The 13,256-nt window shown below is 27.9% G+C and overlaps 1 protein-coding gene across 1 annotated transcript; it reads left to right on the top strand.

Moving 5' to 3' along the window:
• Nucleotides 1–3,940: 3,940 nt before the first annotated feature.
• LOC100212670 (astacin-like metalloprotease toxin 5) lies at nt 3,941–8,466 on the top strand. Its single transcript, XM_065820201.1, has 7 exons — nt 3,941–4,121; nt 4,925–5,065; nt 5,170–5,287; nt 5,840–5,940; nt 6,078–6,149; nt 8,073–8,154; nt 8,264–8,466. Exons 1-7 carry the CDS (start codon nt 4,049–4,051, stop codon nt 8,418–8,420), a joined length of 744 nt encoding a protein of 247 aa, XP_065676273.1. The 5' UTR covers nt 3,941–4,048; the 3' UTR covers nt 8,421–8,466.
• Nucleotides 8,467–13,256: the final 4,790 nt, after the last annotated feature.

Raw genomic sequence — 13,256 nt, 5'->3', positions numbered from 1 at the left:
TCAACTTGAAGTTTCACCATTGCTGGATCATCAGGAAAAGTTCCTTTTGTTTAGCAGTTTTACTGTTTTAGCAGTTAACGTCCTTGCGGATACTAAAAATGTTATATTGCGTCATATTATTATAACAAAATACTTGATTGAAAAGGCAAATACAAAAAAAACTGGAGAAAAAGCGCGCTTTAACAAACAGTGACTTAGTCAAGGTTTACAAATGCATGAGTTACCCATAGCTTAGAAATTATGGGCCCTTTCCCCTACCCCCCCCCCCCATCCCGCCAAAGTTTCATTATGGCAACTAACCTATTTCTGCTCAACAAAAAAAAATAGAAATAAAAAATCGATGATTATTTAGCAGCTTCTATTAATACTCATGCGGCAGGGAGCCCGTTCCTACACTATTGGTATACCCACATGTTGAAAATATTTACCCCTAATTATAACAGAACTACTCTTTATGATATACGTAAAAAAAATCCTTCCCCGATGCCCCACGACAAACACTGTCCACATACATCAGAGTATTACCTGAAGGATTACCCAGAAGTGCAAGAAACAGGCAATGGGTACGCTACCTATCTCAAAATTTATGTTAAATCAACATGAAATGACTTTTCTTTGAGAAAGTAAATAATATAACTTACATTATACTTACTTACAAAGTAAAGTATAAAACTTCAAAGATAAAAATTATTTTTATTTGTAAATTTGTAAATAACAATTTTTTTCAAATTACTTTTACAATTTACACGTAAAAGTAATTTGTTGTTATGATGTAGTTTTATTTTACTTTTTAAAGTAAGTGTTATATTTTTTAAATATTATATTTACGTTAGTTTACTTCATAAGTAACTTTTTTTACTTTTAAAAAGTAAATTACATTTCGATGTAAAATTTTTACTTAATTATAACCAAAATATAAATTACTTTTTAACCATGAGGGAGACTAGGTTTTTTCAAACCGAGACGAGACCGAGACAAGAAGTTAGTACTTCTCGTGAGACCGAGAACGAGACGAGAAATTTAACAATTTTTGAAAAAAAATTTATTAAAATCCAAGTAAAAAAAAAATGTAAACATGGTTTTGACAAATAGAGACAAATGACATTTGTCAAATGTGAACAACTTTTTCAAATATTAATTCAGAATTTTTTTTCCAAACTTTTCCAGCAAGACAATGTTTTTTCTGATTAAGATGATTTGTTCTACTTTTTCTGGGTGTAAGTTGTGTCTTGATGATCGGACGAGATAAAAACTCTCTCTGATTTAGTTGAACTTGCTGGAATAGCTAAAATTTGTCTAGCTAATGAAGAGAGTTCTGGCAATGTATTTGAATGTAATTTCCACCAATCAAGAATCGGAAAGTCTTTTTGGCATCAGGGAGATATTCATACTGGCACATTTCGCTCAAAATAGGATTCAGTTCAGATGTTGGCTCTTGTGTTTTAAGTCTGACGTTTAACTTGCGCTTCAATTTTGAATTAGGGGACAAATCTACTAAAATGACTCTGGCAACAGGTTTACACTCAACATTAACCTGTGAGGCTAACCATTCTTTTGTTGTTTGAAATTTTTTAAAGAGCTTCAAGTGAAGTCCCTTTAAAGCAGGATTTAAGTAGTTTGCTGCAGCACTCAATAAGTTTCCAGTGTGGCAAAGAGGAAATCTTTTCTCAATGCAGCTTTTCAAGTTTTTTGCATACAAGACACCGTAGCCATTTCTTTCATCCGTCTCAATAAATTGATCAATTTTGTCATGCATTAAATAAAGAGAATCGGCGACAGTGTTAATTGTTGGAATAGACAAAGCCGACCATGTTTCTGTAGCTTCTTTAAGTGGTGCCAAAATTTCTACTGCTCCCTCGATTGATTTCCACTGTGATGCACTGATGGTCTTTGAAGAAAAAATATCTTCATTTGCACATAAGCTGATAATTTCACTCTTTAGATGTAGGACAGAAGCCATGCAATCTAGTTGACTATTCCATCTTGTGTCAACAGATTGGCGTAACTGTCTAAAATTGATTCCTTGAGCGTCTGATTCTGATTCAAGCAACTCAGCTGCAACTGTTGACTGGTGAGTTAAAGAAGCCAAACCTTTGAATGTTTGCAACGCATCATCCATTCCAGCAGTCATTCCAAATGAGTCTCGAACTGCACATTGCAAAATATGATTGTTGCACAAGTATTGGTCAAGGCGCTTTGACAATTTGACTGCAAGTTTCATGTTTTTTGCCTGGTCGTTCACGCAGTACATTGGCAAATCAGCAGGCAAAATTAGTTCTTCTAAGAAAGAATCCAGCTTTCCTTCAATTAAGATACCTGTGTGTCTGCCTGGGAACTGTTGGACACGGGGTGTCCAGTGATATAGTCTCCAATTTTCGTCAACAGCATGAAAAGTCCAAGAGATGTAGCTGTCCTGAGCTCTAGAAGTCCAAAGGTAAGAAGTAAATGCAGCACTTTTAAGATTTGACGTAATCTCCGTTATTATGCTCTTTATTCCAGCTTGAACTTCTCTTGACCGAATTGAAAGCTTTCTTGAATATGTTGTTCTGTGATGAAGGCTCAGTTTAGGGTTTACAATGTCAAATAATTTCTTGAAACCTCTTCCTTCGACTGCTGAAAAGGATGCCAGATCAGTGCAAAAGTAATCCAGCATTGCAGAGTCAAACTGTTTTTGAATGGAATTGTCTTTTTCATATTTGGACTTTGTTTCAAGCATTTCGACCATGGTTCGTTGTTTCTTCTAAGGAGGAGGAAGAAGAGAGTCGTCAGTTTTTTCAGAATACTCAACGTAATCTTGGCTGTGTTTTTTTTCGAGGTGACGATGAAGTCCGCTTGTGTTTCCATCTTTTGTTTTTAAAGACTTTTTGCACGCCTTGCATTCAGCACCGTCACTTGTTTTTTGAAAATATCTCCAGATTTTGTTTTTTCTTGGTGACATTTTTGATCGTTGAAATGAGGCAAGAATATTTCTTTTCAATATGAACAATATGTGTCAAGTCGAATTCCACTGGTAAACTAATGAAATTAAGTCGAAAGTGCACCATTTTATACAAAAAGTTTTTGTATTTAAAATCTAATTAAGAATATTTAAAATCTAATTAAAATTTTTTAATTAGATTTTTTAAAAAAATCTAGTTACAAAATATAATTAAAAATCTAATTAAAAATTTAATTTTTTTTTGTCAATAACAAATTAAATTTTTAATTACATTTATTAAAATCACGAAGTCAAAATATTAATTAATTAAAAAAACAAATTATTAAGCATTTTGTAAATTATAATAATTTTTAATTTGGAAAATAATATAATATTTAAGTCTCGTTCTACTTCTCGCGAGAATTTTCTATTTCTTGTTTCTCACGAGAAGTCCCATTTCTCACGAGAAACGAGAACGAGACGAGATCTCGCTCATGGTTATTACTTTTTCAAGTAACAGTTACTCAAATAAAAACTTAACTTAAGTAATTAAGTTTTACACGTTATACAATTTATGTAAAAAAAAACTATTTACTTTCAAATGTAAGTAAATTATATATTTTTATATGAGTTATATAAAGTAATTTATTTAATTTTTACGCGTTTTTACATCAAAATAAGTAAAAGTCCCTAGTTGTATTACTGATTGAAGTTTTATTGACTCTTAACGCAAAAAATTTATCAGCATCAATTCCATTATTTAATTACTTGATCTAAGCCTATACTAATTATAAGGACAAGTAAAAAAACTTCAATTCTTTAAAACAAGACTTTTGTTTAAAAAAGAGATAAGTATTTTACTTGTTAAACATTGTTGGAATCAGCAACAAAACATTGTTTAGTAATGATTTGGTAAAAATTGCTTAAGTTGTCTCCATATTAAATATTTGGGTAGTACAAACAATTCTTGGCAGATGTTCAATTAAATAAATGCATTTGAAACAGAATTTAAGCGAATATTAATCACCGCCGTTTACTTGTTGGGTTGTATGTTAGCTCAAGAAACAGGTGTTAACAATAATAAAACATACTTATAAGGAAAAAACAAACCAGATATATATAAAGCATATCATGTTTCTGTTGACTGCTATCGTATGTTCAAGTCTTTTAGCCTTATCTGCAGGATGGAACAAGCAGATGGAAAGTAAGTAAAAGTTACATAAAATTAGTTCATAATTTATCTCTGACAATAGAGCTAGGATTTGAAATGTTCAATAAATAGTATTTTTTAACTTCTATTTACATTAGTTTTTGATAAAACAATTTTTTTTTGGTGGTTTTTTTTATGAGAAATGAAGATTTCTTACAAAGCATCGACATTCGGATTTAATGACGTGTTTTTTTTCTTTTCACTCTTACTGAAGTACAGGACTATTTAAACTCAAAATATTTGTAGCAGCTCAGAGTTCTTTTACATTTTTCTTTTCCCTAAAAACAAACTTATTTTCTTAGCATTTGTTGAGAAATAAAACTTTGTTCACACTTTCAACAGTTGAGAATTTATGAACTAGATATGTAGAGAAAAACAGTTCTGCATCAAATCTGCTCATTCAAATTAATATGTTGGCATTAAGTTTTTCACTTAAATTAAGAAAAAAAATTTCAAACAAATGCGATAACTAAAGATCGGTTTAAAATTTTTATTTAATTTGTTTTGTAAGACGTTTGAGGTATTTTTTCAGATACATTAAGAAAGTAACATATAAAGTAAATTACGCAGATCAAATATATATATATATATATATATATATATATATATATATATATATATATATATATATATATATATATATATATATATATATATATATATATATATGTATATATATATATGTATATATATATATATATATATATATATATATATATATATATATATATATATATATATATTTATAAATGACAAATAGTTAGTTTTATTTTTAATCATGTTTTAATGTAATTTAGCCCCTGGTTTTTATCAGGGAGATATACAATTGTCACCTGAACAATGGGAAAGGGTACAAAATAGAAGCAGTCCTTTTGGTTCAATCAGAAACAGACGTTGGCCAAATGGAAAAATACCATATGTTTTTGAAAGTTCTTTAGGTAAGAAAATTTTCCTAACTGTTGTTAATTACTTTTAATAAACTTACAAAAAAAAAAATTTGAATTGCAAAATAAGCTCAAAAAATAAAAATTACTATTTTCAGGAAAACAAGGAAGAGATGCAGTAAATTTAGCAATTGCTGATTACCACCAATTTACGTGTTTAAAATTTACTCCACGGAAAACAGAGTCAAACTATATATCTTTCTTCAGTGGTAATGGGTAAGAAATAAAAATACTCTAATTTGTCATAATATATATGCTGAAAAGTCTTTATTTAGCTACCATAGATTACCTACATTAACAACACCTCAAAAATTATTTTAATTTTTTGTCATCAATGATGGCAAAATTATAGTAAATATAAATATACAACGTTTGAGATCAACAACCTGATTGAGTTTTGCATCTTTATATTATAAACAAATGTTGCTGAGCAAAATTGCTAATACTCCAACTTTTATATTTTTTAAATAACTAAAGGTACAAAGTATTAAAGACAAAATCTTTTTTACATATGTTTTGAATGAGTTTGTCAGTTGTTTTTTTTTCAATTAAAAGCTGCCTGGTGGAATATTGGCTAGCAACATTTGTAAAAGTAAAAAGAGCCGTTTGACAACTATGATAGCTAATTCGGCTACAACTAATTAACAACAGCTCCCAGCAATAACATTAGTTATAACTATATAAAAACAATGTTGTTAAGATGCCCCTAATTTTGACATGTTACAATAATATCGTCATTTCGTTTAAATTATATATATCTATGTATAGATGTAACTCACCGGTTGGAATGTATGGCGTAAATAGAATTTCATTAGGTGCTGGTTGTCTTGATAAAGGAACTGCTCTTCATGAAATTGGACACAGCATCGGTAAAAAAAACTCTTTAATTTCTACTATGTTAAACTTTTTTTTTAGTTTAAATTTTTTTATTAATATTATTTAACTAAAAAATTTTATGTTTACACAAATAATTTTATTAAACCAAATAGAAACTTTAACAATTTAGGTCTTCAACACGAACAATGCCGTCCTGACCGTGATCAACATGTTATAGTTCATACCAAAAATATTGATGGGCGTAAGCATTTATTTCTTTATCAAAACGCTAACAATAAAAAACAGTAATGAAACAATATATTCAATGTTATTAACTACATAAAAATTGCCACTTTTTTCAAAAAGTATTGTTTGACAAGTTATAAATACCATTTAAAAGACAACATTAATCAGGGGTGGGCAGCCAAATTTTGAACAACCGGCTTGGTATTATTTCAAAAAAACAAACGGTAAATGCGTAAATTGTCTTCATTACTTTTTTTACAGTACAAAATATATATAACATAGCAAAACATTGATTGCACAAAATAACTAAACAAAATATTTATTGCACAATAAAACTGATAAATTCCAAACTTAACATACTGCGCTACGTATATGTCTAACTAATTAATTAATTTTGATACAATTAAGTTCATAAGGCTAAAACCTCTATCAGCTTCTGAACTGCTAATAGCAATTGTGCTTGCTATTTATTTAGCCCTTAAAATTGAATTAGGTAACTGAACATTTTTCAGCTGTATGTTTGCATCTACAAAGTCACGAAAATCATTAACATTTACTTTAAACTTTAAAATTTCACATAATTTTCTAACCATGTCTTCACCTTCTAGCCAACGGTGACATAATTTTATCAAACGACCAGGTAGAAGGTTCTAAAATCTCGAAGAGCTGCATAAATTTTTCATAGTTATCAGTGTCATTGTTCTCATTCTTATATTCATCCATATTTATATGACTAGCCGATAAAAGTCTTGCTTTCATATTCTTTGCCACACTATCTAATAATTGCTCTCTCGGAAGAGGCACAAATTTATTATTGTAATCAAATGGTATGCATTTGAACTCATTTGATGAAATTAAATTTTGAACTTTTTTTTCATAGATGTGGAGTTCTATAGCTCTTATTGAACTCTTATTGAAAAATTTAATGGCCCCCCTTCACGTGACACCTACTCGCGCCAACCCTGGAGCGGTGTGTATTGATTTATTTAGATCAATAATTTTTAAATAAGCATCATCAATATTTTGTACGTAGGTAAGCATTAGAAAACAAAAACTAAGCCCTTAACATTAATGCAAAAGTTGCAAAAACAAAATTCAATTGAATTTATTGTACAACATACTGTCCAGCTCAATTCAAGAATTTATAAGTAAGAGCATTAATTCAAGAATTAAATCTGAAATGAAATTCCTCGAACAGCAAATAATCTACTAATTTTTGATTTTGAACTCGCCATTAAGGGTGGAGTCTGAGCGAGCCTTCTCTGTTGCTGGTAACTTTTGTATAAAAGTTCGATCGAGACTCGGAGACTCAGCTTTAAGCGATATCTGCTTCCTCAAAGCATATTTTAGAAAAATAAAATAATAATTAAATATTATTAAATTAGAATTCCGAAAAGATTTATTTTCGAATTCCGAATTCCGATTTTTTTATTTACGTTAAAATTTGCATTCCCTATATAATCTGTAGAAAACGAAAAAATTATAAAAATAATAAAGTTGTAACAAGTAACAAAGGAAATAATAGAGCGGGCGATGCCCGCTTTATTATTTTCTTCGTTACTTGTTACAACTTTACAAGATCACTCACAAGCAAGAGCCAAGCACTTCGTATTTTACGTACGCACATCATGTGTGTTTAGTGTTGCGCACATGATATGTTTGCGAATGTGTGGCACATCAGCGCGATGTGCATATTTTGCATAAACATACTATTAAAATGGCTTATTTTTGGTTTTAAGGTTAATTTAACAAGCGGCTCGCCGAGTTTTAAAAATTTTATCCACCGGCTTGCGCGAGCCGGACTGAGCCGGGTCCAGCCCACCCCTGACATTAATAAATAAATAGTTTAAAATAAAAAGTATAACGTTGCAATACGCAATCATATTTCATAATAAAGTTTTGCAATTTTCTATTGTATTTATTGTTTTACATTTAACAGCATGGGCGTATGCTTTCGCAATTTCAAACGAAGTGGATTCTCTTGGTACACCATATGATTTAAGTTCCATGATGCATTATAGGTAACAGTAATAATATTCAATATAGATAATAACCACGAGTTTAATTACAAATGTTTTTATAAATGTTTCGAATAAATTTATAAAATTGTTTTTGTATTTTGTAATTTAGTTCAACAGCATTTGCAAGGCCTAACACTAAAACGATAACAACAAAAGATCCTTCGAAGCAAAGGCTCATTGACAACTATAACAGAATTTCCGGCTTTAGCGCAACAGACATTGTTCAAATTAACAAAATGTACTCTTGTGGAAAAAAACTTATATAACAACGTAATGTGAAAAAAATTAAAATAAACATTTTACTTATTTAGAGTGTTATTGACTTTTTTTTCTTCAGTTGAGCCTTAAAAGTTTTGTGAGGAGGAACGTTTAATCTTCCTAGAACTCTAAATTCTTTTTTGGGACTAACCTCTAGCTTCTGGTTTTTTGATCAGCCTCTAACGTCTAGTTGTAAGCCAACCACCCTTTTTAAACTCTTGCTAGAATCTTATTAAATAATTTTTTTTTAATTTAAATTTAGATAAATATTTTTTTTGAAAAATTTCACAAATAAGAGCAATAGTAAAATTAGTAATAAATTATAATAAAATAAGTTATAATAAATAAAAATATCAATACAAAAAGTTATTTATAAACTCTGTTGAAGGCTTCAATTATATTCATACATTAAATGGAAAATATTTGAAAAGAAGAAAAAAAAAGTACCAAAAGGTGATGATAAGGTAAAGATAGAATTATTAGTACTAGCAGAAAGCAACCCGTAATACGGGTTACGGTCGGTCTATTACTTAATTTACAGTGGCTGTTTTCCACAATTTAAAGTTGCGAAACCTTAACTAATACTATGTAAGAAAAACGCCTTCAAATTAAAAAATTAAGCCATCTGCAAAATTAAAATATATTAATTTACCAATTATTTAACGTTATTTGAGTAATTTAAAACTGACATAGGTCATATCAGTGTATGGCAGAACCATTTTCCTAGACATTACAAAGTTTAACACAATACGTTTTTAGTTACTGACACAAAATAATAACACTTCATCATGCTTCAAATTGACGAAAAAGTAAAGCTAAATTCTTGTTATATTTTTTATATCATGAACTTTAATTAATAAGATTAATATGAAGTATACTTTGACACTAATAAAGGACAGTATATTTGAAGTATATTTTCTCATATATTTTGACACTAATAAAGGACCTCCCTTCCTCGTTTTTGCCTTAATGGTGGCCAGGAGAATAAAGTTATTTTTATTAAGAGTAATCAAGTTTTTGATGAAGACTTTATACCAAAATAATAAAATGTAAAACAATGATTTACATTTTTAAGAATTTTTTCTTTTTAATATATATAAGAATTTAAAATATATAAGAATTTTTTCTTTCCTCAAAAGTGTTGCAAATGCAAACTAAGCTAATTAATTAGTTGAACCCGTTATAAAATTTAAGTAACTTCGTATTTGACAAATGCGCAAAACTACAATATTCTCCATGTATTTAAAGGTTTTTAGTTTGTTTTTAGTTGCGACCCCTCTTTAAAAACATCTTTTAAGTTACGTACAACAAATTATTAGGCATAAAAAAGAGAAATTTAAAAAAAATTGAACTAATTGCATATATTTATATCATTTTAACTGACAAAAAATTTACAATAAAAAGAAATCAGGTTTTTTTTTATAAATCGTATAAATGCGTCAATCGTAAATCTTAAAGAAAAAAAAAATGGAATTATGATACCATAATTACAAAAAAATAAAAACAATAAAAAAATAAAAAACCACATAAAAACTCAAAATCGATTTACCTATTTATAGTAACCTATGTTGACATGGCAGTTAATATAAACATTTATCAAAAATGTAACTATAAAATCTGTTTCCAAGTACAAAAGGATTAACAATACTAAAAAAAAATAAAAATCAAATTAAGATATAAATTGCATTTTTAGCAAAATGTTGTCTTGGCTTTTAGTAAATAAATAAAAGCAGTAAGTTCCAATAACTACCAATTATTCATTTTTAACAATAGACTCCAACGTGAAGATAGCCAAGCAGTCTATCAACACAAAACATCACAACAATAAAAAATAACAATAGAATATTTACACCACACCCTTGATCCTAAAATCCAGCGAAAATAACAAACCAAATTAAAATATGAAAGACAAAATTAAAAAACCAATTTTAAGTTAACTATATTTATCTTTTTACTAAACATATAAATACATAAAAGTATATTTGCTTTTATATTCAATAAGTTTTATATTCAATAAGTTTGCAATTGAAACATTAAATCACGTAAACAAAGATCATTACCACGTTGTTGCATTCTAAAATTTACTGCTGCAAATGGATCATATATATATAGTTGAGAATATATTGGTGGAATATCTTGATCTGGCCTAAGATTACCTACACGATGATAAATCTGGCCACATATTTTAAAACATGGAGGCCCATGATTTATTGGTTGAACTACAGTTGCTTTAAAAAAGCGAAAGAAAGACAGGCATTATAATTTCGAATATGTTTTAAAAAATTAACATTAGCATTACGATCTACATAATTCCCGGTATATAAATCCTGTAAAACTTGTGTAAATGGTGAAAGTGGAGGTAAAGCTACCTTACCATTATGGCAACATAGAAAATGTGTTTCATCTGGAAATTTCTTAGCACCACAGTAGTGCCTGACAAATTTGATTCATTTCTCCTAAATAGTTATAATCTGGAATAGCATTACTTCTTGCTATAGAATACATTCGTCCTCGTCGAACATATCTTCTTACATTTTGGCGAAGATTAACTTCAACTCGATTTAGCCTATTTAAAAAAATCTTATTCGAAAAATTATAAAATAAAGAAACCAAATAAATGCAAATAAAATTAATTTGCCATCATCAAAAGTAATACACCTGTATTACTTTTTTTTAAGTTTATTTAATCAAAGTTAAGAAAAACCTGCAACCATATTAGCAAAGACTTATAAAAAAAAGTTAAAATTTATTTTGTTTCTAATAAAAAAAATTTAGAAAACAAACAAATATCCTTTTTTATTAGAAACAGTTAAGTGTTTCTAATAAAATATATATATATATATATATATATATATATATATATATATATATATATATATATATATATATATACATACATACATACATACATATACATACATACATATACATACATATATCCTTGGAGATGCGGACAGCGTGATAGTTCATGTGTTGGGAGAAAACATTGAACAAAATGGATAATAAAACTTATAAATGCGTTATGTACAAAACAGGCTATTAACCCCCCCCCCCCCCCAACACACAAAAAATGACGCTGCTGCAACTCCAAGGATATATATATATATATATATATATATATATATATATATATATATATATATATATATATATATATATATTCATATATATATATATATATATATATATATATATATATATATATATATATATTGAACTATTTATTAGTGAAAACATATGAAATCCAAAATTTTCTTTATAACATATGTAGTACATTTTATAAATAGACCTCTACAATTTCCTTGGTACAACAACTCGATCATGATTAATAACAACTCAGTAAACATGAATTTTCTAATAATCTATTTCTTAATAAATTATAAACAATTAAACTTAAATAAAAATGTATGAAAATGATTAATGGTATATTAAATATAGAAAAACAAACATATTATAACTATAAAAATTATAGTAACTTATATTTTCAATATTAACATCTATAACAGATTTAAAAGTACAATTTAAAAAAAGATTACAATAAACTAATTACTTAATAAAATTTGACTTCTTTAAGAAAACAATTCGTTAAGAAAAGTCTGGAAACTACTTAAAAACTAAGAAATAGTGTATTTTACAGAATACAGAATTGTAACTAATATCGAACAATAGGTATAACTATGCGCACTAATAATAATAATATTCACTGTGCTATTTCAGTTAAAAGTCACTAATTTATGCTTCTGCTTGAAGAAATTATATTAATGTATTTATATTAAGAAACATAAGCAGCGAGTTCTAGTAATGAAACTACCTATTAATCATTTTTAACAACAGACACTAACATAAAGATAAGCCAAAGGTAACAACATTACACAAAAAATAATTAAAGATGTTATGTATTTTCAGAATAGTTATATTGAAGGCTAGACTACACTTAGACCTAAAGCAGTAACACCACTTGACTGGTAAGGTTGACGAATCTTGCTCTAGATCTATATCTCAAATATATTGTGTGTTATAGTTATACTAACTATAAAACAAAATATTTTTTTAAATGTTATATAACATATAAAAACACCTCATTTAACAACCATGTACACATTAGATAAAATCAGGGATGCAGAGTACCAAAAAGGAATCCCAGAATTCTTAGGTATTATGGCGGCAAGGACTCCTGGCTTATAAACAATAAGTTTCAAGTCATTAAAACTCATGAAATTATTATAGCAGATAATAAGTCAACAAACATGTTCAGAGCTTCTGGACACTACAGACTTGGAAAAAGTAGATACAAAAAGCTGGAGTCCTTTTGGGACTTCGCATCCCTGGATAAAATACATTTCATACTATTATAAAAACACATTTATATAAACACATTTATAAAACAACTATATATATCACGACATACACGTATTTATCAAACTACATATATCATCTCATACACATATTTATCAAAAACTTTTTTTAACTTTGAGCATAAGATAAACATATAAGCAAACCTTTAACAGCTATAAAACGACATTTATTAGCATTAATTATTTTTAATGTAACAAAGAATGCAGACTACAATTTACAACATTGTAATGAAAAAGATGAAACCATTAAAGAACAAAATTATAAATTTCAAATAAATACATATTCACATACCTTAAAATGAAGCATAACACAACATTCTTTTGACAAATTCCAGAAGAATTTTTATTTTATTTTTCTATTCCTTATTATTTTTCCTAAGAATATAAAATATACATATAGATATAGAGCAATATAAAATAGATTGAAATAAACGCAAACTTATGTATATAAACGTACACAAACAACAATCTTATTCTATTTAACTTTTC

The sequence above is a fragment of the Hydra vulgaris genome, chromosome 15, assembly GCF_038396675.1.
Source record: "Hydra vulgaris chromosome 15, alternate assembly HydraT2T_AEP".
NCBI classification, from domain to species: Eukaryota; Metazoa; Cnidaria; class Hydrozoa; order Anthoathecata; family Hydridae; genus Hydra; species Hydra vulgaris.
Note: the sequence above shows the minus strand (reverse complement) of the source record. Positions and strands in the feature narration are given on the sequence as shown.